General features: G+C 54.1%; 1 protein-coding gene across 1 annotated transcript in view; it reads left to right on the top strand.

Annotated features, from left to right (window-relative positions):
• Nucleotides 1-24858, top strand: part of LOC123724079 (highly divergent homeobox-like) — a 58540-nt gene extending 33682 nt beyond the window's left edge. Inside the window, exons 2-5 of the mRNA XM_045686996.1 lie at nt 15632-15886; nt 18744-18890; nt 24239-24366; nt 24789-24858. Coding sequence (XP_045542952.1) covers nt 15818-15886; nt 18744-18890; nt 24239-24366; nt 24789-24858 — 414 coding nt within the window. The 5' untranslated portion in view covers nt 15632-15817. The remainder of the gene's footprint in view (nt 1-15631; nt 15887-18743; nt 18891-24238; nt 24367-24788) is intronic.
• Nucleotides 24859-25000: the final 142 nt, after the last annotated feature.

Here is a 25000-nt window from a genome sequence, read left to right as displayed (position 1 = left end):
ACTCAGCCAGCTAGCTCCGATCCAGGTCCCACTCAGCCAGCTAGCTCCGATCCAGGTCCCACTCAGCCAGCTAGCTCCGATCCAGGTCCCACTCAGCCAGCTAGCTCCGATCCAGGTCCCACTCAGCCAGCAGTCCCACTCAGCCAGCTAGCTCCGATCCAGGTCCCACTCAGCCAGCTAGTCCCAATCAGCCAGCTAGCTCCGATCCAGGTCCCACTCAGCCAGCTGGTCCCACTCAGCCAGCTAGCTCCGATCCAGGTCCTTCTCAGCCAGCTAGTCCCACTCAGCCAGCTAGCTCCGATCCAGGACCCACTCAGCCAGCTAGCTCCGATCCAGGACCCACTCAGCCAGCTAGCTCCGATCCAGGTCCCACTCAGCCAACTAGCTCCGATCCAGGTCCCACTCAGCCAGCTAGCTCCGATCCAGGTCCCACTCAGCCAGCTAGCTCCGATCCAGGTCCCACTCAGCCAGCTAGCTCCGATCTAGGTCCCACTCAGCCAGCTAGCTCTGATCCAGGTCCCACTCAGCCAGCTGGTCCCACTCAGCCAGCTAGCTCCGATCCAGGTCCCACTCAGCCAGCAGGCCCACTCAGCCAGCTAGCTCCGATCCAGGTCCCACTCAGCCAGCTAGCTCCGATCCAGGACCCACTCAGCCAGCTAGCTCCGATCCAGGACCCACTCAGCCAGCTAGCTCTGATCCAGGTCCCACTCAGCCAGCTAGCTCTGATCCAGGACCCACTCAGCCAGCTAGCTCCGATCCAGGTCCCACTCAGCCAGCTAGTCCCACTCAGCCAGCTATCTCCGATCCAGGACCCACTCAGCCAGCTAGCTCCGATCCAGGTCCCACTCAGCCAGCTAGCTCCGATCCAGGTCCCACTCAGCCAGCTGGTCCCACTCAGCCAGCTAGCTCCGATCCAGGTCCCACTCAGCCAGCTGGTCCCACTCAGCCAGCTGGTCCCACTCAGCCAGCTAGACCCCCTCAGCCAGCTAGCTCCGATCCAGGTCCCACTCAGCCAGCTAGCTCCGATCCAGGGCCCACTCAGCCAGCTAGCTCCGATCCAGGTCCCACTCAGCCATCTAGCTCCGATCCAGGTCCCACTCAGCCAGCTAGCTCCGATCCAGGTCCCACTCAGCCAGCTGGTCCCACTCAGCCAGCTAGCTCCGATCCAGGACCCACTCAGCCAGCTAGCTCCGATCCAGGACCCACTCAGCCAGCTAGCTCCGATCCAGGTCCCACTCAGCCAGCTAGCTCCGATCCAGGTCCCACTCAGCCAGCTAGCTCCGATCCAGGTCCCACTCAGCCAGCTAGCTCCGATCCAGGTCCCACTCAGCCAGCTAGCTCCGATCCAGGTCCCACTCAGCCAGCTAGCTCTGATCCAGGACCCACTCAGCCAGCTAGCTCCGATCCAGGTCCCACTCAGCCAGCTAGTCCCACTCAGCCAGCTATCTCCGATCCAGGACCCACTCAGCCAGCTAGCTCCGATCCAGGTCCCACTCAGCCAGCTAGCTCCGATCCAGGTCCCACTCAGCCAGCTGGTCCCACTCAGCCAGCTAGCTCCGATCCAGGTCCCACTCAGCCAGCTGGTCCCACTCAGCCAGCTGGTCCCACTCAGCCAGCTAGACCCCCTCAGCCAGCTAGCTCCGATCCAGGTCCCACTCAGCCAGCTAGCTCCGATCCAGGGCCCACTCAGCCAGCTAGCTCCGATCCAGGTCCCACTCAGCCATCTAGCTCCGATCCAGGTCCCACTCAGCCAGCTAGCTCCGATCCAGGTCCCACTCAGCCAGCTGGTCCCACTCAGCCAGCTAGCTCCGATCCAGGACCCACTCAGCCAGCTAGCTCCGATCCAGGACCCACTCAGCCAGCTAGCTCCGATCCAGGTCCCACTCAGCCAGCTAGCTCCGATCCAGGTCCCACTCAGCCAGCTAGCTCCGATCCAGGTCCCACTCAGCCAGCTAGCTCCGATCCAGGTCCCACTCAGCCAGCTAGCTCCGATCCAGGTCCCACTCAGCCAGCTAGCTCTGATCCAGGTCCCACTCAGCCAGCTGGTCCCACTCAGCCAGCTAGCTCCGATCCAGGTCCCACTCAGCCAGCAGGCCCACTCAGCCAGCTAGCTCCGATCCAGGTCCCACTCAGCCAGCTAGCTCCGATCCAGGACCCACTCAGCCAGCTAGCTCCGATCCAGGTCCCACTCAGCCAGCTAGCTCTGATCCAGGACCCACTCAGCCAGCTAGCTCCGATCCAGGTCCCACTCAGCCAGCTAGTCCCACTCAGCCAGCTAGCTCCGATCCAGGACCCACTCAGCCAGCTAGCTCCGATCCAGGTCCCACTCAGCCAGCTAGCTCCGATCCAGGTCCCACTCAGCCAGCTGGTCCCACTCAGCCAGCTAGCTCCGATCCAGGTCCCACTCAGCCAGCTGGTCCCACTCAGCCAGCTGGTCCCACTCAGCCAGCTAGACCCCCTCAGCCAGCTAGCTCCGATCCAGGACCCACTCAGCCAGCTAGCTCCGATCCAGGTCCCACTCAGCCAGCTAGCTCCGATCCAGGTCCCACTCAGCCAGCTAGCTCCGATCCAGGTCCCACTCAGCCAGCTAGCTCCGATCCAGGTCCCACTCAGCCAGCTAGCTCCGATCCAGGTCCCACTCAGCCAGCTAGTCCCACTCAGCCAGCTAGCTCCGATCCAGGTCCCACTCAGCCAGCTAGCGCCGATCCAGGTCCCACTCAGCCAGCTAGTCCCACTCAGCCAGCTAGCTCCGATCCAGGTCCCACTCAGCCAGCTAGTCCCAATCAGCCAGCTAGCTCCGATCCAGGACCCACTCAGCCAGCTAGCTCCGATCCAGGACCCACTCAGCCAGCTAGCTCCGATCCAGGTCCCACTCAGCCAGCTAGCTCCGATCCAGGTCCCACTCAGCCAGCTAGCTCCGATCCAGGTCCCACTCAGCCAGCTAGCTCCGATCCAGGTCCCACTCAGCCAGCTAGCTCCGATCCAGGTCCCACTCAGCCAGCTAGCTCCGATCCAGGTCCCACTCAGCCAGCTAGCTCCGATCCAGGTCCCACTCAGCCAGCTGGTCCCACTCAGCCAGCTAGACCCCCTCAGCCAGCTAGCTCCGATCCAGGTCCCACTCAGCCAGCTAGCTTCGATCCAGGTCCCTCTCAGCCATCTAGCTCCGATCCAGGGCCCACTCAGCCAGCTAGCTCCGATCCAGGTCCCACTCAGCGATCTAGCTCCGATCCAGGTCCCACTCAGCCAGCTAGCTCCGATCCAGGTGTCACTCAGCCAGCTGGTCCCACTCAGCCAGCTAGCTCCGATCCAGGACCCACTCAGCCAGCTGGTCCCACTCAGCCAGCTAGCTCCGATCCAGGTCCCACTCAGCCAGCTAGCTCTTATCCAGGACCCACTCAGCCAGCTAGCTCCGATCCAGGTCCCACTCAGCCAGCTAGCTCCGATCCAGGACCCACTCAGCCAGCTAGCTCCGATCCAGGTCCCACTCAGCCAGCTAGCTCCGATCCAGGACCCACTCAGCCAGCTATCTCCGATCCAGGTCCCACTCAGCCAGCTAGCTCCGATCCAGGTCCCACTCAGCCAGCTTGCTCCGATCCAGGTCCCACTCAGCCAGCTAGCTCCGATCCAGGTCCCAATCAGCCAGCTAGCTCCGATCCAGGTCCCACTCAGCCAGCTAGCTCCGATCCAGGTCCCACTCAGCCAGCTAGCTCCGATCCAGGTCCCACTCAGCCAGCTGGTCCCACTCAGCCAGCTAGCTCCGATCCAGGTCCCACTCAGCCAGCTAGACCCACTCAGCCAGCTAGCTCCGATCCAGGTCCCACTCAGCCATCTAGCTCCGATCCAGGTCCCACTCAGCCAGCTAGCTCCGATCCAGGTCCCACTCAGCCAGCTAGTCCCACTCAGCCAGCTAGCTCCGATCCAGGTCCCACTCAGCCAGCTAGCTCCGATCCAGGTCCCACTCAGCCAGCTAGCTCCGATCCAGGTCCCACTCAGCCAGCTAGCTCTGATCCAGGTCCCACTCAGCCAGCTGGTCCCACTCAGCCAGCTAGCTCCGATCCAGGTCCCACTCAGCCAGCAGGCCCACTCAGCCAGCTAGCTCCGATCCAGGTCCCACTCAGCCAGCTAGCTCCGATCCAGGACCCACTCAGCCAGCTAGCTCCGATCCAGGTCCCACTCAGCCAGCTAGCTCTGATCCAGGACCCACTCAGCCAGCTAGCTCCGATCCAGGTCCCACTCAGCCAGCCAGGGCTATCCAGGTTCCACTCAGCCAGCTAGCTCCGATCCAGGTCCCAATCAACCAGCTAGCTCCGATCCAGGTCCCAATCAGCCAGCTAGCTCCGATCCAGGTCCCACTCAGCCAGCCAAGTCCGATCCAGGTCCCACTCAGCCAGCTAGGTCCAATCCAGGTCCCAATCAGCCAGCTAGCTCCGATCCAGGTCCCAATCAGCCAGCTAGCTCCGTTCCAGGTCACACTCAGCCAGCTAGCTCCGATCCAGGTCCCACTCAGCCAGCTAGCTCCGATCCAGGTCCCACTCAGCCAGCTAGCTCCGATCCAGGTCCCACTCAGCCAGCTAGCTCCGATCCAGGTCCCACTCAGCCAGCAGTTCCACTCAGCCAGCTAGCTCCGATCCAGGTCCCACTCAGCCAGCTAGTCCCAATCAGCCAGCTAGCTCCGATCCAGGTCCCACTCAGCCAGCTGGTCCCACTCAGCCAGCTAGCTCCGATCCAGGTCCTTCTCAGCCAGCTAGTCCCACTCAGCCAGCTAGCTCCGATCCAGGACCCACTCAGCCAGCTAGCTCCGATCCAGGACCCACTCAGCCAGCTAGCTCCGATCCAGGTCCCACTCAGCCAGCTAGCTCCGATCCAGGTCCCACTCAGCCAGCTAGCTCCGATCCAGGTCCCACTCAGCCAGCTAGCTCCGATCTAGGTCCCACTCAGCCAGCTAGCTCTGATCCAGGTCCCACTCAGCCAGCTGGTCCCACTCAGCCAGCTAGCTCCGATCCAGGTCCCACTCAGCCAGCAGGCCCACTCAGCCAGCTAGCTCCGATCCAGGTCCCACTCAGCCAGCTAGCTCCGATCCAGGACCCACTCAGCCAGCTAGCTCCGATCCAGGACCCACTCAGCCAGCTAGCTCTGATCCAGGTCCCACTCAGCCAGCTAGCTCTGATCCAGGACCCACTCAGCCAGCTAGCTCCGATCCAGGACCCACTCAGCCAGCTAGCTCCGATCCAGGTCCCACTCAGCCAGCTAGCTCCGATCCAGGTCCCACTCAGCCAGCTGGTCCCACTCAGCCAGCTAGCTCCGATCCAGGTCCCACTCAGCCAGCTGGTCCCACTCAGCCAGCTGGTCCCACTCAGCCAGCTAGACCCCCTCAGCCAGCTAGCTCCGATCCAGGTCCCACTCAGCCAGCTAGCTCCGATCCAGGGCCCACTCAGCCAGCTAGCTCCGATCCAGGTCCCACTCAGCCATCTAGCTCCGATCCAGGTCCCACTCAGCCAGCTAGCTCCGATCCAGGTCCCACTCAGCCAGCTGGTCCCACTCAGCCAGCTAGCTCCGATCCAGGACCCACTCAGCCAGCTAGCTCCGATCCAGGACCCACTCAGCCAGCTAGCTCCGATCCAGGTCCCACTCAGCCAGCTAGCTCCGATCCAGGTCCCACTCAGCCAGCTAGCTCCGATCCAGGTCCCACTCAGCCAGCTAGCTCCGATCCAGGTCCCACTCAGCCAGCTAGCTCCGATCCAGGTCCCACTCAGCCAGCTAGCTCTGATCCAGGTCCCACTCAGCCAGCTGGTCCCACTCAGCCAGCTAGCTCCGATCCAGGTCCCACTCAGCCAGCAGGCCCACTCAGCCAGCTAGCTCCGATCCAGGTCCCACTCAGCCAGCTAGCTCCGATCCAGGACCCACTCAGCCAGCTAGCTCCGATCCAGGTCCCACTCAGCCAGCTAGCTCTGATCCAGGACCCACTCAGCCAGCTAGCTCCTATCCAGGTCCCACTCAGCCAGCTAGTCCCACTCAGCCAGCTAGCTCCGATCCAGGACCCACTCAGCCAGCTAGCTCCGATCCAGGTCCCACTCAGCCAGCTAGCTCCGATCCAGGTCCCACTCAGCCAGCTGGTCCCACTCAGCCAGCTAGCTCCGATCCAGGTCCCACTCAGCCAGCTGGTCCCACTCAGCCAGCTGGTCCCACTCAGCCAGCTAGACCCCCTCAGCCAGCTAGCTCCGATCCAGGTCCCACTCAGCCAGCTAGCTCCGATCCAGGTCCCACTCAGCCAGCTAGCTCCGATCCAGGTCCCACTCAGCCAGCTAGCTCCGATCCAGGGCCCACTCAGCCAGCTAGCTCCGATCCAGGTCCCACTCAGCCATCTAGCTCCGATCCAGGTCCCACTCAGCCAGCTAGCTCCGATCCAGGTCCCACTCAGCCAGCTGGTCCCACTCAGCCAGCTAGCTCTGGTCCAGGTCCTACTCAGCCAGCTGGTCCCACTCAGCCAGCTAGCTCCGATCCAGGACCCACTCAGCCAGCTGGTCCCACTCAGCCAGCTAGCTCCGATCCAGGTCCCACTCAGCCAGCTGGTCCCACTCAGCCAGCTGGTCCCACTCAGCCAGCTAGCTCCGATCCAGAACCCACTCAGCCAGCTGGTCCCACTCAGCCAGCTAGCTCCGATCCAGGTCCCACTCAGCCAGCTGGTCCCACTCAGCCAGCTGGTCCCACTCAGCCAGCTAGACCCCCTCAGCCAGCTAGCTCCGATCCAGGTCCCACTCAGCCGTCTAGCACCGATCCAGGTCCCACTCAGCCAGCTAGCTCCGATCCAGGTCCCACTCAGCCAGCTGGTCCCACTCAGCCAGCTAGCTCCGATCAAGGTCCTACTCAGCCAGCTGGTCCCACTCAGCCAGCTAGCTCCGATCCAGGACCCACTCAGCCAGCTGGTCCCACTCAGCCAGCTAGCTCCGATCCAGGTCCCACTCAGCCAGCTAGCTCTGATCCAGGACCCACTCAGCCAGCTAGCTCCGATCCAGGTCCCACTCAGCCAGCTAGCTCCGATCCAGGACCCACTCAGCCAGCTAGCTCCGATCCAGGTCCCACTCAGCCAGCTAGCTCCGATCCAGGACCCACTCAGCCAGCTATCTCCGATCCAGGTCCCACTCAGCCAGCTAGCTCCGATCCAGGTCCCAATCAGCCAGCTAGCTCCGATCCAGGTCCCACTCAGCCAGCTAGCTCCGATCCAGGTCCCACTCAGCCAGCTGGTCCCACTCAGCTAGCTAGCTCCGATCCAGGTCCCACTCAGCCAGCTAGACCCACTCAGCCAGCTAGCTCCGATCCAGGTCCTACTCAGCCAGCTAGTCCCACTCTGCCAGCTAGCTCCGATCCAGGACCCACTCAGCCAGCTAGCTCCGATCCAGGACCCACTCAGCCAGCTAGCTCCGATCCAGGTCCCACTGAGCCAGCTAGCTCCGATCCAGGTCCCACTCAGCCAGCTAGCTCCGATCCAGGTCCCACTCAGCCAGCTAGCTCCGATCCAGGTCCCACTCAGCCAGCTAGCTCCGATCCAGGTCCCACTCAGCCAGCTAGCTCCGATCCAGGTCCCAATCAGCCAGCTAGCTCCGATCCAGGTCCCACTCAGCCAGCTAGCTCCGATCCAGGTCCCACTCAGCCAGCTGGTCCCACTCAGCTAGCTAGCTCCGATCCAGGTCCCACTCAGCCAGCTAGACCCACTCAGCCAGCTAGCTCCGATCCAGGTCCTACTCAGCCAGCTAGTCCCACTCTGCCAGCTAGCTCCGATCCAGGACCCACTCAGCCAGCTAGCTCCGATCCAGGACCCACTCAGCCAGCTAGCTCCGATCCAGGTCCCACTGAGCCAGCTAGCTCCGATCCAGGTCCCACTCAGCCAGCTAGCTCCGATCCAGGTCCCACTCAGCCAGCTAGCTCCGATCCAGGTCCCACTCAGCCAGCTAGCTCCGATCCAGGTCCCACTCAGCCAGCTAGCTCCGATCCAGGTCCCACTCAGCCAGCTGGTCCCACTCAGCCAGCTAGCTCCGATCCAGGTCCCACTCAGCCAGCTAGTCCCACTCAGCCAGCTAGCTCCGATCCAGGTCCCACTCAGCCAGCTAGCGCCGATCCAGGTCCCACTCAGCCAGCAGTCCCACTCAGCCAGCTAGCTCCGATCCAGGTCCCACTCAGCCAGCTAGTCCCAATCAGCCAGCTAGCTCCGATCCAGGACCCACTCAGCCAGCTAGCTCCGATCCAGGTCCCACTCAGCCAGCTAGCTCCGATCCAGGTCCCACTCAGCCAGCTAGCTCCGATCCAGGTCCCACTCAGCCAGCTAGCTCCGATCCAGGTCCCACTCAGCCAGCTAGCTCCGATCCAGGTCCCACTCAGCCAGCTGGTCCCACTCAGCCAGCTGGTCCCACTCAGCCAGCTAGACCCCTCAGCCAGCTAGCTCCGATCCAGGTCCCACTCAGCCAGCTAGCTCCGATCCAGGTCCCACTCAGCCAGCTAGCTCCGATCCAGGTCCCACTCAGCCAGCTAGCTCCGATCCAGGTCCCACTCAGCCATCTAGCTCCGATCCAGGTCCCACTCAGCCAGATAGCTCCGATCCAGGTCCCACTCAGCCAGCTGGTCCCACTCAGCCAGCTGGTCCCACTCAGCCAGCTAGACCCCCTCAGCCAGCTAGCTCCGATCCAGGTCCCACTCAGCCAGCTAGCTCCGATCCAGGTCCCACTCAGCCAGCTAGCTCCGATCCAGGTCCCACTCAGCCAGCTAGCTCCGATCCAGGTCCCACTCAGCCATCTAGCTCCGATCCAGGTCCCACTCAGCCAGCTAGCTCCGATCCAGGTCCCACTCAGCCAGCTGGTCCCACTCAGCCAGCTAGCTCCGATCCAGGTCCCACTCAGCCAGCTAGCTCCGATCCAGGTCCCACTCAGCCAGCTGGTCCCACTCAGCCAGCTAGCTCCGATCCAGGTCCCACTCAGCCAGCTGGTCCCACTCAGCCAGCTGGTCCCACTCAGCCAGCTAGACCCCCTCAGCCAGCTAGCTCCGATCCAGGTCCCACTCAGCCAGCTAGCTCCGATCCAGGTCCCACTCAGCCAGCTAGCTCCGATCCAGGTCCCACTCAGCCAGCTAGCTCCGATCCAGGTCCCACTCAGCCATCTAGCTCCGATCCAGGTCCCACTCAGCCAGCTAGCTCCGATCCAGGTCCCACTCAGCCAGCTGGTCCCACTCAGCCAGCTGGTCCCACTCAGCCAGCTAGACCCCCTCAGCCAGCTAGCTCCGATCCAGGTCCCACTCAGCCAGCTAGCTCCGATCCAGGTCCCACTCAGCCAGCTAGCTCCGATCCAGGTCCCACTCAGCCAGCTAGCTCCGATCCAGGTCCCACTCAGCCATCTAGCTCCGATCCAGGTCCCACTCAGCCAGCTAGCTCCGATCCAGGTCCCACTCAGCCAGCTGGTCCCACTCAGCCAGCTAGCTCCGATCCAGGTCCCACTCAGCCAGCTGGTCCCACTCAGCCAGCTAGCTCCGATCCAGGTCCTACTCAGCCAGCTGGTCCCACTCAGCCAGCTAGCTCCGATCCAGGACCCACTCAGCCAGCTGGTCCCACTCAGCCAGCTAGCTCCGATCCAGGTCCCACTCAGCCAGCTGGTCCCACTCAGCCAGCTGGTCCCACTCAGCCAGCTAGCTCCGATCCAGGACCCACTCAGCCAGCTGGTCCCACTCAGCCAGCTAGCTCCGATCCAGGTCCCACTCAGCCAGCTGGTCCCACTCAGCCAGCTGGTCCCACTCAGCCAGCTAGACCCCTCAGCCAGCTAGCTCCGATCCAGGTCCCACTCAGCCGTCTAGCACCGATCCAGGTCCCACTCAGCCAGCTAGCTCCGATCCAGGTCCCACTCAGCCAGCTGGTCCCACTCAGCCAGCTAGCTCCGATCCAGGTCCTACTCAGCCAGCTGGTCCCACTCAGCCAGCTAGCTCCGATCCAGGACCCACTCAGCCAGCTGGTCCCACTCAGCCAGCTAGCTCCGATCCAGGTCCCACTCAGCCAGCTAGCTCTGATCCAGGACCCACTCAGCCAGCTAGCTCCGATCCAGGTCCCTCTCAGCCAGCTAGTCCCACTCAGCCAGCTAGCTCCGATCCAGGACCCACTCAGCCAGCTAGCTCCGATCCAGGTCCCACTCAGCCAGCTAGCTCCGATCCAGGTCCCACTCAGCCAGCTGGTCCCACTCAGCCAGCTAGCTCCGATCCAGGTCCCACTCAGCCAGCTGGTCCCACTCAGCCATCTGGTCCCACTCAGCCAGCTAGACCCCTCAGCCAGCTAGCTCCGATCCAGGTCCCACTCAGCCAGCTAGCTCCGATCCAGGTCCCACTTAGCCAGCTAGCTCCGATCCAGGGCCCACTCAGCCAGCTAGCTCCGATCCAGGTCCCACTCAGCCATCTAGCTCCGATCCAGGTCCCACTCAGCCATCTAGCTCCGATCCAGGTCCCACTCAGCCAGCTAGCTCCGATCCAGGTCCCACTCAGCCAGCTGGTCCCACTCAGCCAGCTAGCTCCGATCCAGGTCCTACTCAGCCAGCTGGTCCCACTCAGCCAGCTAGCTCCGATCCAGGTCCCACTCAGCCAGCTGGTCCCACTCAGCCAGCTGGTCCCACTCAGCCAGCTAGCTCCGATCCAGAACCCACTCAGCCAGCTGGTCCCACTCAGCCAGCTAGCTCCGATCCAGGTCCCACTCAGCCAGCTGGTCCCACTCAGCCAGCTGGTCCCACTCAGCCAGCTGGTCCCACTCAGCCAGCTAGCTCCGATCCAGGACCCACTCAGCCAGCTGGTTCCACTCAGCCAGCTAGCTCCGATCCAGGTCCCACTCAGCCAGCTAGCTCTGATCCAGGACCCACTCAGCCAGCTAGCTCCGATCCAGGTCCCACTCAGCCAGCTAGCTCCGATCCAGGACCCACTCAGCCAGCTATCTCCGATCCAGGTCCCACTCAGCCAGCTAGCTCCGATCCAGGTCCCAATCAGCCAGCTAGCTCCGATCCAGGTCCCACTCAGCCAGCTAGCTCCGATCCAGGTCCCACTCAGCCAGCTGGTCCCACTCAGCCAGCTAGCTCCGATCCAGGTCCCACTCAGCCAGCTAGACCCACTCAGCCAGCTAGCTCCGATCCAGGTCCCACTCAGCCAGCTAGCTCCGATCCAGGTCCCACTCAGCCATCTAGCTCCGATCCAGGTCCCACTCAGCCAGCTAGCTCCGATCCAGGTCCCACTCAGCCAGCTGGTCCCACTCAGCCAGCTAGCTCCGATCAAGGTCCTACTCAGCCAGCTAGTCCCACTCTGCCAGCTAGCTCCGATCCAGGACCCACTCAGCCAGCTAGCTCCGATCCAGGTCCCACTCAGCCAGCTTGCTCCGATCCAGGTCCCACTCAGCCAGCTAGCTCCGATCCAGGTCCCAATCAGCCAGCTAGCTCCGATCCAGGTCCCAATCAGCCAGCTAGCTCCGATCCAGGTCCCAATCAGCCAGCTAGCTCCGATCCAGGTCCCACTCAGCCAGCTAGCTCCGATCCAGGTCCCACTCAGCCAACTGGTCCCACTCAGCCAGCTAGCTCCGATCCAAGTCCCACTCAGCCAGCTAGACCCACTCAGCCAGCTAGCTCCGATCCAGGTCCCACTCAGCCATCTAGCTCCGACCCAGGTCCCACTCAGCCAGCTAGCTCCGATCCAGGTCCCACTCAGCCAGCTGGTCCCACTCAGCCAGCTAGCTCCGATCCAGGTCCTACTCAGCCAGCTAGTCCCACTCAGCCAGCTAGCTCCGATCCAGGACCCACTCAGCCAGCTAGCTCCGATCCAGGTCCCACTCAGCCAGCTAGGTCCGATCCAGGTCCCACTCAGCCAGCTAGCTCCGATCCAGGTCCCACTCAGCCAGCTAGCTCCGATCCAGGTCCCACTCAGCCAGCTAGCTCTGATCCAGGTCCCACTCAGCCAGCTAGCTCCGATCCAGGTCCCACTCAGCCAGCAGGCCCACTCAGCCAGCTAGCTCCAATCCAGGTCCCACTCAGCCAGCTAGCTCCGATCCAGGTCCCAATCAGCCACCTAGCTCCGATCCAGGTCCCAATCAACCAGCTTGCTCCGATCCAGGTCCCACTCAGCCAGCTAGCTCCGATCCAGGTCCCACTCAGCCAGCTAGCTCCGATCCAGGTCCCACTCAGCCAGCTGGTCCTACTCAGCCAGCTAGCTCCGATCCAGGTCCCACTCAGCCAGCTAGTCCCACTCAGCCAGCTAGCTCCGATCCAGGACCCACTCAGCCAACTAGCTCCGATCCAGGTCCCACTCAGCCAGCTGGTCCCACTCAGCCAGCTAGCTCCGATCCAGGTCCCACTCAGCCAACTAGCTCCGATCCAGGTCCCACTCAGCCAGCTGGTCCCACTCAGCCAGCTAGCTCCGATCCAGGTCCCACTCAGCCAGCTAGTCCCACTCAGCCAGCTAGCTCCGATCCAGGACCCACTCAGCCAACTAGCTCCGATCCAGGTCCCACTCAGCCAGCTGGTCCCACTCAGCCAGCTAGCTCCGATCCAGGTCCCACTCAGCCAGCTAGCTGCGATCCAGGACCCACTCAGCCATCTAGCTCCGATCCAGGTCCCACTCAGCCAGCTAGGTCCGATCCAGGTCCCAATCAGCCAGCTAGCTCCGATCCAGGTCCCACTCAGCCAGCTGGTCCCACTCAGCCAGCTAGCTCCGATCCAGGTCCCACTCGGCCAGCTAGTCCCACTCAGCCAGCTAGCTCCGATCCAGGTTCCACTCAGCCAGCTAGCTCCGATCCAGGTCCCACTCAGCCAGCTAGCTCCGATCCAGGTCCCACTCAGCCAGCTAGCTCCGATCCAGGTCCCACTCAGCCAGCTAGCTCCGATCCAGGTCCCACTCAGCCAGCTAGCTCCGATCCAGGTCCCACTCAGCCAGCTAGCTCCAATCCAGGTCCCACTCAGCCAGCTAGCTCCGATCCAGGTCCCACTCAGCCAGCTAGCTCCGATCCAGGTCCCACTCAGCCAGCTAGTCCCACTCAGCCAGCTAGATCCGATCCAGGTCCCACTCAGCCAGCTAGCTCCGATCCAGGTCCCACTCAGCCAGCTAGGTCCGATCCAGGTCCCACTCAGCCAGCTAGGTCCGATCCAGGTCCCAATCAGCCAGCTAGCTCCGATCCAGGTCCCAATCAGCCAGCTAGCTCCGATCCAGGTCCCAATCAGCCAGCTAGCTCCGATCCAGGTCCCAATCAGCCAGCTAGCTCCGATCCAGGTCCCACTCAGCCAGCTAGCTCCGATCCAGGTCCCAATCAGCTTGCTAGCAAGCTCCGATCCAGGTCCCACTCAGCCAGCTAGCTCTGATCCAGGTCCCAATCAGCTTGCTAGCGAGCTCCGATCCAGGTCCCACTCAGCCAGCTAGCTCCGATCCAGGTCCCAATTAGCTTGCTAGCGAGCTTTGATCCAGGTCCCACTCAGCCAGCTAGCTCCGATCCAGGTCCCACTCAGCCAGCTGGTCCCACTCAGCCAGCTAGCTCCGATCCAGGTCCCACTCAGCCAGCTAGTCCCACTCAGCCAGCTAGCTCCGATCCAGGTCCCACTCAGCCAGCTAGCTCCGATCCAGGTCCCACTCAGCCAGCTAGCTCCGATCCAGGGCCCAATTAGCTTGCTAGCGAGCTTTGATCCAGGTCCCACTCAGCCAGCTAACTCTGATCCAGGTCCCAATCAGCTTGCTAGCGAGCTCTGATCCAGGTCCCACTCAGCCAGCTAGCTCTGATCCAGGTCCCACTCAGCCAGCTAGCTCCGATCCAGGTCCCACTCAGCCAGCTGGTCCCACTCAGCCAGCTAGCTCCGATCCAGGTCCCACTCAGCCAGCTACTCCCACTCAGCCAGCTAGCTCCGATCCAGGACCCACTCAGCCAACTAGCTCCGATCCAGGTCCCACTCAGCCAGCTAGTCCCACTCAGCCAGCTAGCTCCGATCCAGGACCCACTCAGCCAGCTAGCTCCGATCCAGGTCCCACTCAGCCAGCTAGCTCCGATCCAGGTCCCACTCAGCCAGCTAGCTCCGATCCAGGTCCCACTCAGCCAGCTAGGTCCGATCCAGGTCCCACTCAGCCAGCTAGCTCCGATCCAGGTCCCAATCAGCCAGCTAGCTCCGATCCAGGTCCCAATCAGCCAGCTAGCTCCGATCCAGGTCCCAATCAGCCAGCTAGCTCCGATCCAGGTCCCAATCAGCCAGCTAGCTCCGATCCAGGTCCCACTCAGCCAGCTAGCTCCGATCCAGGTCCCGCTCAGCCAGCTAGCTCCGATCCAGGTCCCAATCAGCTTGCTAGCGAGCTCCGATCCAGGTCCCACTCAGCCAGCTAGCTCTGATCCAGGTCCCAATTAGCTTGCTAGCGAGCTTTGATCCAGGTCCCACTCAGCCAGCTAGCTCCGATCCAGGTCCCACTCAGCCAGCTAGCTCCGATCCAGGTCCCACTCAGCCAGCTAGTCCCACTCAGCCAGCTAGCTCCGATCCAGGTCCCACTCAGCCAGCTAGCTCCGATCCAGGTCCCACTCAGCCAGCTAGCTCCGATCCAGGGCCCAATTAGCTTGCTAGCGAGCTTTGATCCAGGTCCCACTCAGCCAGCTAACTCTGATCCAGGTCCCAATCAGCTTGCTAGCGAGCTCTGATCCAGGTCCCACTCAGCCAGCTAGCTCTGATCCAGGTCCCAATTAGCTTGCTAGCGAGCTTTGATCCAGGTGCCACTCAGCTAGCTCTGATCCAGAGCCCAGTTAATTTGCTAGTTCTACTCTACTACTATGGTTTTATAATCTGAGTGTATGAAATGTTCACGTGTGTGTTACCTGTCCAACTTCATGTCATGTGACCAGGTGAGATCATTTGATGGTCATGTGACCACTCTCTTACAGTCTATTAAAACCATAGATTTGAAATGTCTTTATTCTTTTGGAACTTTTGTGAGTGTAATGTTTGCTGTACATTTTTAGTTTATTTCACTTTTGTTTATCTATTTTACTTGCTTTGGCAATGTAAACATATGTTTCCCATGCCAATAAAAGCCCATATTTTGAAATTTAATTGATAGAGCTCACTAACGCCCAACAGCCAGTTTTGCATGGGCAGTGCCATTGAGGACTTCCACCATTTTTAGGTAGTCAACTGGGTGGGACTTCCTATCGGTTAAGGAAGGATCACATAATTCCATTTATGTCATCAGGAGGGATCAGCCAATGAATTATAGTGGTGAGCAAACATTCTTTAACTGCAGGTGGCAGTAAATCGCCAACCTTGGCTTTATACCTATTCAAACAACATACTCTAGGTGGCAGTATGCACCCTTTCAGTTTGTTTACCAAGTCATAGAAGTAGTAGAAGCAGAAAATGTACCACTTCAAAATGGAGATGGCCTTAATGGTGCTGCCCATGCCCACACAGACACCATAATGGGACAGATAAAAGAGGAGTCCTCTATCATTCTCTGATTGAAACACACCACCATAGAAGAAGATGTTATAAAAATATGACAACTCTAAATATAAACATATAAAGCAGTCTAAGATGGAAAAGCTGAACAGAGATGTTCTGGTTAATAAAGTTTCCATTGATTCCACTCTAACTGATGACACTCTCGTGTCTTGTAGAACCTCAGAGAGACAAAGACGCCGCACCATGTCTCAGCCCCTGCAGCCCAGGAGACTGAGCTAGCATGACCAGTACTGCAGCCAGACCACCATAACCCCTGACAGACGGACGGACAGAGGGTATCTGCTGTCTGGCCCTGCTGCCTAGACCTCACCCCGGCCTGGCCCTGCTCGTGGTTCTGCTGAATGGCTGATCTGCCCCCCTGCAGTAGCAGCAGTATGGAGGAATGGCAGGAGAAACGAGGCCTGCAGACGGTAAGTAGAGAAACCACTACCAGACCAGCTGGACTCCGCGTTGCCTAATATATCTATTATATACTGTTTGGATACATACAGACTGTGGCTAGAGAAATCAGACCAGCTGGACTATGAGTTAGCCTTTATATTCTAATATACCTATTATATACACACTGAGTGTACAAAACTGCTCCTTCCATGAGACCGACAAGGTGAATCCAGGTGAAAGCTATGATCCCTTTTTGATGTCACTTGTTATTTTCACTTATATCTGTGTAGATGAAGGGGTGGAGACGGGTTAAAGAAGGACTTTTAAGTCTTGAGACAATTGAGACATGGATTGTGTATGTGTGTCATTCAGAGGGGGAATGGACAAGATATTTAAGTGCCTTTGAACTGGGTATGGTAGTAGGTGCCAGTCACATCGGTTTGAGTCAAGAACTGCAACGCTGCTGGGTTTTTCATGCTAAACAGTTTCCCGGGTGTATCAAGAATGGTCCACCACCCAAAGGACATCCAGCCAACTTGACAACTGTGGGTAGGATTGTAGTCAACATGGGCCAGCATCCCTGTGGAATGCTTCTTTCACATGCTTTGCTTGCTGTTTGGGGTTTTAGGCTGGGTTTCTGTACAGCACTTTGAGAATATCAGCTGATGTACGAAGGGCTATATAAAAATAAATTTGATTTGATTTGATTTGAATGCTTTCGACACCTTGTAGAGTCCAAACCCAGATGAATTGAGGCTGTTCTGAGTAGAGGTCGACCGATTATGATTTTTCAACGCCGATACCGATTATTGGAGGACCAAAAAAGCCGCTACTGATTAATCGGACGATTTTATTTATTATTTTTATTTGTAATAATGACAATTACAACAATACTGAATGAACACTTATTTTAACTTAATATAATACATAAATAAAATAAATTTAGCCTCAAATAAATAATGAAACATGTTCAATTTGGTTTAAATAATGCAAAAGCAAAGTGTTGGAGAAGAAAGTAAAAGTGCAATATGTGCCATGTAAGAAAGCTAACGTTTAAGTTCCTTGCTCAGAACATGGGAACTTATGAAAGCTGGTGGTTCCTTTTAACATGAGTCTTCAATATTCCCAGGTAAGAAGTTTTAGGTTGTAGTTATTATAGGACTATTTCTCTCTATACGATTTGTATTTCATATACCTTTGACTATTGGATGTTCATATAGGCACTTTAGTATTGCCAGTGTAACAGTATAGCTTCCGTCCCTCTCCTCGCTCCTACCTGGGCTCGAACCAGGAACACATTGACAACAGCCACCCTCGAAGCAGCGTTACCCATGTAGAGGAAGTGGAACAACTACTCCAAGTCTCAGAGCGAGTGACGTTTGAAACGCTATTAGCGCGCACCCGCTAACTAGCTAGCCATTTCACATCGGTTACACCAGCCTAATCTTGGGAGTTGACAGGCTTGAAGTCATAAACAGTGCAATGCATTGCGAAGAACTGCTGGCAAAACACACTAAAGTGCTGTTTGAATGAATGCTTACGAGCCTGCTGGTGCCTACCATCGCTCAGTCAGACTGCTCTATCAAATCATAGACTTAATTATAATATAATAAACACACAGAAATTCGAGCCTTAGGTCATTAATATGGTCGAATCCGGAAACTATCATCTCGAAAACAAAATGTTTTTTTCTTTCAGTGAAATACGGAACCGTTCCGTATTTTATCTAACGGGTGGCATCCCTAAGTCTAAATATTCCTGTTACATTGCACAACCTTCAATGGTATGTCATAATTAGGTAAAAGTCTGGCAAATTAGTTCGCAACGAGCCAGGCAATGAACGCAAGAGCAGTGACACAATTTCATGTTAGCAGGCAATATTAACTAAATATGCAGGTTTAAAAATATATACTTGTGTATTGATTTTAAAGAAAGGCATTGATGTTTATGGTTAGGTACATTGGTGCAACGTCAGTGCTTTTTTTCGCAAATGCGCTTGTTAAATCATCACCCGTTTGTCGAAGTAGGCTGTGATTCGATGAGAAATTAACAGGCACCGCATGGATTATATGCAACGCAGGACACGTTAGATAAACTAGTGATTATGTTAAGATTGATAGTTTTTTATAAGATAAGTTTAATGCTAGCTAGCAACTTACCTTGGCTTCTTGCTGCCCTCGCGTAACAGGTAGTCAGCCTGCCATGCAGGCTCCTCGTGGAGTGCAATGTAAGGCAGGTGGTTAGAGCGTTGGACTAGTAACCAGAAGGTTGCAAAAACAAATCCCCGAATCCACCCTGAACAAGGCAGTTAACCCCGTTCCTAGGCCATCATTGAAAATAAGAATGTGTTCTTAATCTGACTTTCCTAGTTAAATAAAGGTGTAAAAATCGGTGGCCAAAAATACCGATTACCGATTGTTATGAAAACTTCAAATCGGCCATTCCGAATAATCGGTCGACCTCTAGTTCTGAGGGCAAACGGTGTGTGTCTCAATATTAGGAAGGTGTTCTATGTCTCAAGGCTTAAAAATCCTTCTTTAACCTGTCTCCTCTCCTACACTGATTTAAAGTGGATTTAAGAAGTGACATCAATAAGGGATCATAGCTTTCACCTGGTCAGTCTATGTCAATGTTTTGTCCACAGTGTATATAGGTCTACATACAGACTGAGTATAGACTACATGCATGTTTTGTACATGGTTTATATAGGTCTACATACAGACTGGGTATAGACTAGAAGCATGTTTTGTCCACTGTTTATATAGGTCTACATACAGACTGGGTATAGACTAGAAGCACGTTTGTGATTGAAGGGAAGAGCTAGTGAACTCAATGTTGTCTTGTTTTTATTGGCTAGTTTATTGACCAATGCCGTGTCTCCGTCAGATGAACCTGCGGTCTGTGTTCACACTGGAGCAGCAGCGAGTCCTGGAGAGCTACTATGACAACGGTATGACCAATCAGAGCAAGAGCTGCTTCCAGCTGATCCTTCAGTGTGCTCAGGAGACCAAGCTGGACTTCAGTGTGGTGCGGGTATGTAGGGACATAGAAAATCGGTAAATGTTTTGCCTGGTCATGTTGTTTTTTTTTTTCTCCCAAATTCCGTTTACTCCAGTTTTTTCAGGTTTTTGCTCTCAATCACACTTAGAACATCCAATGTAGTTGTTTTTCTATCATTTTCTAAGTCCACAACCATGCTTAAACCACTTCGAGTCCACTTTTTTCTGTGTTCTCTGCATCGTGGATTTTATAGGGCCCTAGGTACGATCTATTCTCTATATCTACACTCTATCTATACATTCAGCATGATGCAGGTACGATCTATTCTCTATATCTATACACTCCTATTATTATTTATCCGTCAGCTGTTATCCTCTAATGCAGGGTATTTATCCGTCAGCTGTTATCCCCTAATGCATGGTATTTATCCATCAGCTGTTATCCTCTAGTGCAGGTTTCCCACACCTTTTTCAGCCCAAAACCCAATTTTGATATCTGAAAAATCTTGCGAAACCAACCATGTAAAACATTTTTTACAGCCAATTGGACTATGGCAGTCAATATAAAAACATTCTAACAGTAACACACTAGCTGAGACACATAGTTAACACTACTACTACTACAACATCACCCAGGTCTGCAGAGACAGACAGAAACATAGTTAACACTACTACAACATCACCCAGGTCTGCAGAGACAGACAGAAACATAGTTAACACTACTACAACATCACCCAGGTCTGCAGAGACAGACAGAAACATAGTTAACACTACTACTACTACAACACCACCCAGGTCTGCAGAGACAGACAGAAACATAGTTAACACTACTACAACATCACCCAGGTCTGCAGAGACAGACAGAAACATAGTTAACACTACTACAACATCACCCAGGTCTGCAGAGACAGACAGAAACATAGTTAACACTACTACTACTACAACACCACCCAGGTCTGCAGAGACAGACAGAAACATAGTTAACACTACTACAACATCACCCAGGTCTGCAGAGACAGACAGAAACATAGTTAACACTACTACAACATCACCCAGGTCTGCAGAGACAGACAAACATAGTTAACACTACTACTACAACTAACATCAAATCAAACTTTATTTGTCATATTCGCTGAATACATCAGGTGTAGACCTTACCGTGAAATGCTGAATACATCAGGTGTAGACCTTACCGTGAAATGCTTACTTAGCCCTTAACCTGTTGGGGCTAGGGGGCAGTATTTGCACGGCCGGATAAAAAATGTACCCGATTTAAACTGGTTACTACTCTTGCTAAGAAACGAGAATATGCATATAATTAGTAGATTTGGATAGAAAACACTCAAAAGTTTCTAAAACTGTTTGAATGGTGTCTGTGAGTATAACAGAACTCATATGGCAGGCCAAAACCTGAGAAGATTCTATACAGGAAGTGCCCTGTCTGACAATTTGTTCTCCTTCTGCGGCATCTCTATCAAAAATACAGCATCTCTGCTGTAACGTGACATTTTCTAAGGCTCTCAAAGGCGCCAGAAAGTGGAATGATGTCTCTCCAGTCTCTGGGCGAAAAACAGCAGGAGATTTTGTGAGTGGTCAGACTGAGAACAGTGACACTGGAGATGCGCGTTCATGTGAATTCTCCATGTTTTTCTTTCTCTCTTTGGATGAATACAACGTCGCCCGGTTGGAATATTATCGCTATTTTACGAGAAAAATCGCATAAAAATGTATTTTAAACAGCGTTTGACATGCTTCGAAGTACGGTAATGGAATATTTTGAATTTTTTTGTCACGAAATGCACTTGCGCGTCACCCTTCGGATACTGACCTGAACGCACGAACAAAACGGAGGTATTTAGATATAACTATGGATTATTTCGAACCAAAACAACATTTGTTGTTGAAGTAGAAGTCCTGGGAGTGCATTCTGACGAAGAACAGCAAAGGTAATCCAATTTTGGGTGTCTAAATAGCTAGCCGTGATGGCTGGGCTATCTACTCAGAATATTGCAAAATGTGCTTTCGCCGAAAAGCTATTTTAAAATCTGACACGCGTTTGCATAAAGGAGTTCTTTATCTATAATTCTTAAAATAATTTATGTAGTTTGTGAGCGTTAATCGTGAGTAATTAAGTAAATTCACCGGAAGTTTTCTGTGGGTATGCTAGTTCTGAACATCACATGCTAATGTAAAAAGCTGTTTTTTTATATAAATATGAACTTGATTGAACAAAACATGCATGTATTGTATAACATAATGTCCTAGGAGTGTCATCTGATGAAGATCATCAAAGGTTAGTGCTGGATTTAGCTGTGGTTTTGGTTTTTGTGACATATATGCTTGCTTTGAAAATGGTGGGTGATTATTTTTGGCAGGGTACTCTCCTGACATAATCTAATGTTTTGCTTTCGCTGTAAAGCCTTTTTGATATCAGACAATGTGGTTAGATTAACGAGAGTCTTCTCTTTAAAATGGTGTAAAATAGTCATATGTTTGAGAAATTGAAGTTATAGCATTTTTGAGGTATTTCTATTTCGCAAGCGTCCCACCTTGCCCAGGGAGGTTAACCAACAATGCAGTTCAAGAAATAGTTAACCTCTATGGGCTAAAATTGAAGTTTTTGCATTTTTGAGGTATTTGAATATCGCGCCACGGGATTACAGCCAGTGTAATCCCGTGGCGCGATATTCAAATACCTCAAAAATGCAAAAACTTCAATTTTTCAAACATATGACTATTTTACACCATTTTAAAGACAAGACTCTAGTTAATCTAACCACACTGTCCGATTTCAAAAAGGCTTTACAACGAAAGCAAAACATTAGATTATGTCAGCAGAGTACCCAGCCAGAAATAATCAGACACCCATTTTTCAAGCTAGCATATAATGTCACATAAACCCAAACCACAGCTAAATGCAGCACTAACCTTTGATGATCTTCATCAGATGACAACCCAGGACATTGTGTTATACAATACATGCATGTTTTGTTCAATCAAGTTCATATTTATATCAAAAAACAGCTTTTTACATTAGCATGTGACTAGCATTCCCACCGAACACTGCCGGTGAATTTACTAAATTACTCACGATAAACGTTCACAAAAACATAACAATTATTTTAAGAATTATAGATACAGAACTCCTTTATGCACTCGATATGTCCGATTTTAAAATAGCTTTTCGGTGAAAGCACATTTTGCAATATTCTCAGTAGATAGCCCGGCATCACAGGGCTAGCTATTTAGACACCAGCAAGTTTAGCACTCACCAAAGTCAGATTTACTATAAGAAAAATGTTATTACCTTTGCTGTTCTTCGTCAGAATGCACTCCCAGGACTTCTACTTCAATAACAAATGTTGGTTTGGTCCCAAATAATCCATAGTTATATCCAAATGGGCATTTTGTTCGTATGCTTCAAGACACTATCCGAAAGGGTAAATAAGGGTGACGAGCATGGCGCAATTGGACAAAACATTTCTAAATATTCCATTACCGTACTTCGAAGCATGTCAACCGCTGTTTAAAATCAATTTTTATGCCATTTTTCTCATAAAAAGCGATAATATTCCGACCGGGAATCTGCGTTTAGGTAAACAGACGAAAGAAAAGTAAGCACAGGGTCGACTCGGGCACGCGTCTAAGCCCATAGGACTCTGATCGGCCACTTGCCAAAAGCGATAATGTGTTTCAGCCAGAGGCTGCCTCGATATCGTTCAGCTTTTTCCCGGGCTCTGAGAGCCTATGGGAGCCGTAGGAAGTGTCACGTTATAGCAAAGATCCTCAGTCTTCAATAAAAAGAGCCAAGATGAAACACAACTTGTCAGACAGGCCACTTCCTGCATGAAATCTTCTCAGGTTTTGGCCTGCCATATGAGTTCTGTTATACTCACAGACACCATTCAAACAGTTTTAGAAACTTTATGGTGTTTTCTATCCAAAGCCAATAATTATATGCATATTCTAGTTACTGGGCAGGAGTAGTAACCAGATTAAATCGGGTACGTTTTTTATCCGGCCGTGTCAATACTGCCCCTAGCCCTAACAGGTTAACACTACTACAACATCACCCAGATCTGGAGAGAGACACATAGTGAACACTACACATCACCCAGGTCTGGAGAGAGACAGACAGACACATAGTTAACGACACTACTACTACAACAACATCACCCAGGTCTGGAGACAGACACATAGTTAATGAGAGACAGACACATTGTTAACGACACTACTACTACTACAGCATCACCCAGGTCTGGAGAGAGACACATAGTTAACACTACTACAACATCACCCAGGTCTGGAGAGAGACACATAGTTAACACCACTACAACATCACCCAGGTCTGGAGAGAGACACATAGTTAACACTACTACAGCATCACCCAGGTCTGGAGAGAGACACATAGTTAACACTACAACAACATCACCCAGGTCTGGAGAGTCAGACAGACAGACAGACAGACAGACGATAGTTAACGACACTGCTAACACTTTTTGGTTACTACATGATTCCATATGTGTTATTTCATAGTTTTGATTTCTTCACTATTATTCTACAATGTAGAAAATAGTAAAAATAAAGAAAAACCCTGGAATGAGTAGGGTGTCCAAACTTTTGACAGGTACTTTATATATATATATATATATATTTTTTTTTTTAAATTTTGGGGGAAATTCTCCCACGACCCAATTTTCATATCAGGTGACCCCTAATTTGGTAACCGCAACTCGAGTAGCTATGTTATTAATAATCAGAGTCGTGCTGTCTCTCCAGACCTGGTTGATGTTGTTGTAGTAGTAGTTAACTATGTGTCTGTCTGGGTTAGGGTTACTGTTGTAGTGGTGTTAACTATGTGTCTGTCTGGGTTAGGGTTACTGTAGTAGTAGTTAACTGTGTGTCTGTCTGGGTTAGGGTTACTGTAGTAGTAGTTAACTATGTGTCTGTCTGGGTTAGGGTTACTGTTGTAGTAATAGTGGTGTTAACTATGTGTCTGTCTGGGTTAGGGTTACTGTAGTAGTAGTAGTAGTGGTGTTAACTATGTGTCTGTCTGGGTTAGGGTTACTGTAGTAGTAGTAGTAAACTATGTGTCTGTCTGGGTTAGGTTACTGTTGTAGTAGTAGTTAACCATGTGTCTGTCTGGGTTAGGGTTACTGTTGTAGTAATAGTTAACTATGTGTCTGTCGGGTTAGGGTTACTTGTAGTAGTAATAGTTAACTATGTGTCTGTCTGGGTTAGGGTTACTGTTGTAGTAATAGTGGTGTTAACTATGTTTGTGGTTAGGGTTACTATAGTGGTGTTAACTATGTCTGTCTGTCTCTCCAGACCTGGGTGATGTTGTAGCAGTGGTAGTGTTAACTATGTTCTGTCTCTCTCCAGACCTGGGTGGGGAACAAGAGACGGAAGCTGGCCTCGAGGAATGACCAGAATGCGGGCGTATCCCACTCCTTATCCTTATCGAATCACAGCATGGTTGGGGGAGTTTGTCCAATCACGGGCGTGGTGGGGTAGCTCTGTCCAATCACACGCTAGCAGGCGGGGCTTTAGTTGCGGGCGCCATGCTGACAGCGGAGATGGCGGCGGCTCGGAACATCCAGAGAGGCTCCTCCCATCTCCCCCTTCCTCCTCCTCCTCTTCTTCCTCCTCTCCGCCTAGCTCTGTCAACAACAACAATGATGTCATCCTGACTGGGATTTACCTCTAGGCTCTGCCTCTAGTTCCCGGCCCACTGTTAAGCCCCTCCTTCTGACTCTGAGCTGCCTGCACATGTCCATCAAACTCTGCTTAACCAATCACAACACAGGAGGAACAGTTCTGTCTCCTCCTCTCCAGCTCCACTCCAGATTAGGTACCTTGCCACTTCTGCATAAAACCCCCCCCCTCCCCTCTTCCCCCTCCCACCCCCCACCCCCGGCCCCCCCATCAACAGCCTGTCCAAGAGGGTGGGTTTCCCCCACAATGGGGCCAGGGCCGGGAGGCAGCAGGAGGGGCTGGGGTAGGAGGGGGGGTCCTCCGTAGCTGGGCTAGACAGTATGGTTCTCTCCAGTCTGGCCCCTGGCCCTCTCATCCCAGCCCCAGCCCAGGCCTCGCCTCCAACCACCAGACTCTCCCACCTCATCTCCCCAGGCCCCGTCCCTCCCC

This window comes from Salmo salar, chromosome ssa09, assembly GCF_905237065.1.
Source record: "Salmo salar chromosome ssa09, Ssal_v3.1, whole genome shotgun sequence".
Taxonomy (NCBI): Eukaryota; Metazoa; Chordata; class Actinopteri; order Salmoniformes; family Salmonidae; genus Salmo; species Salmo salar.
This window is presented reverse-complemented; position numbering and strand designations above follow the sequence as displayed.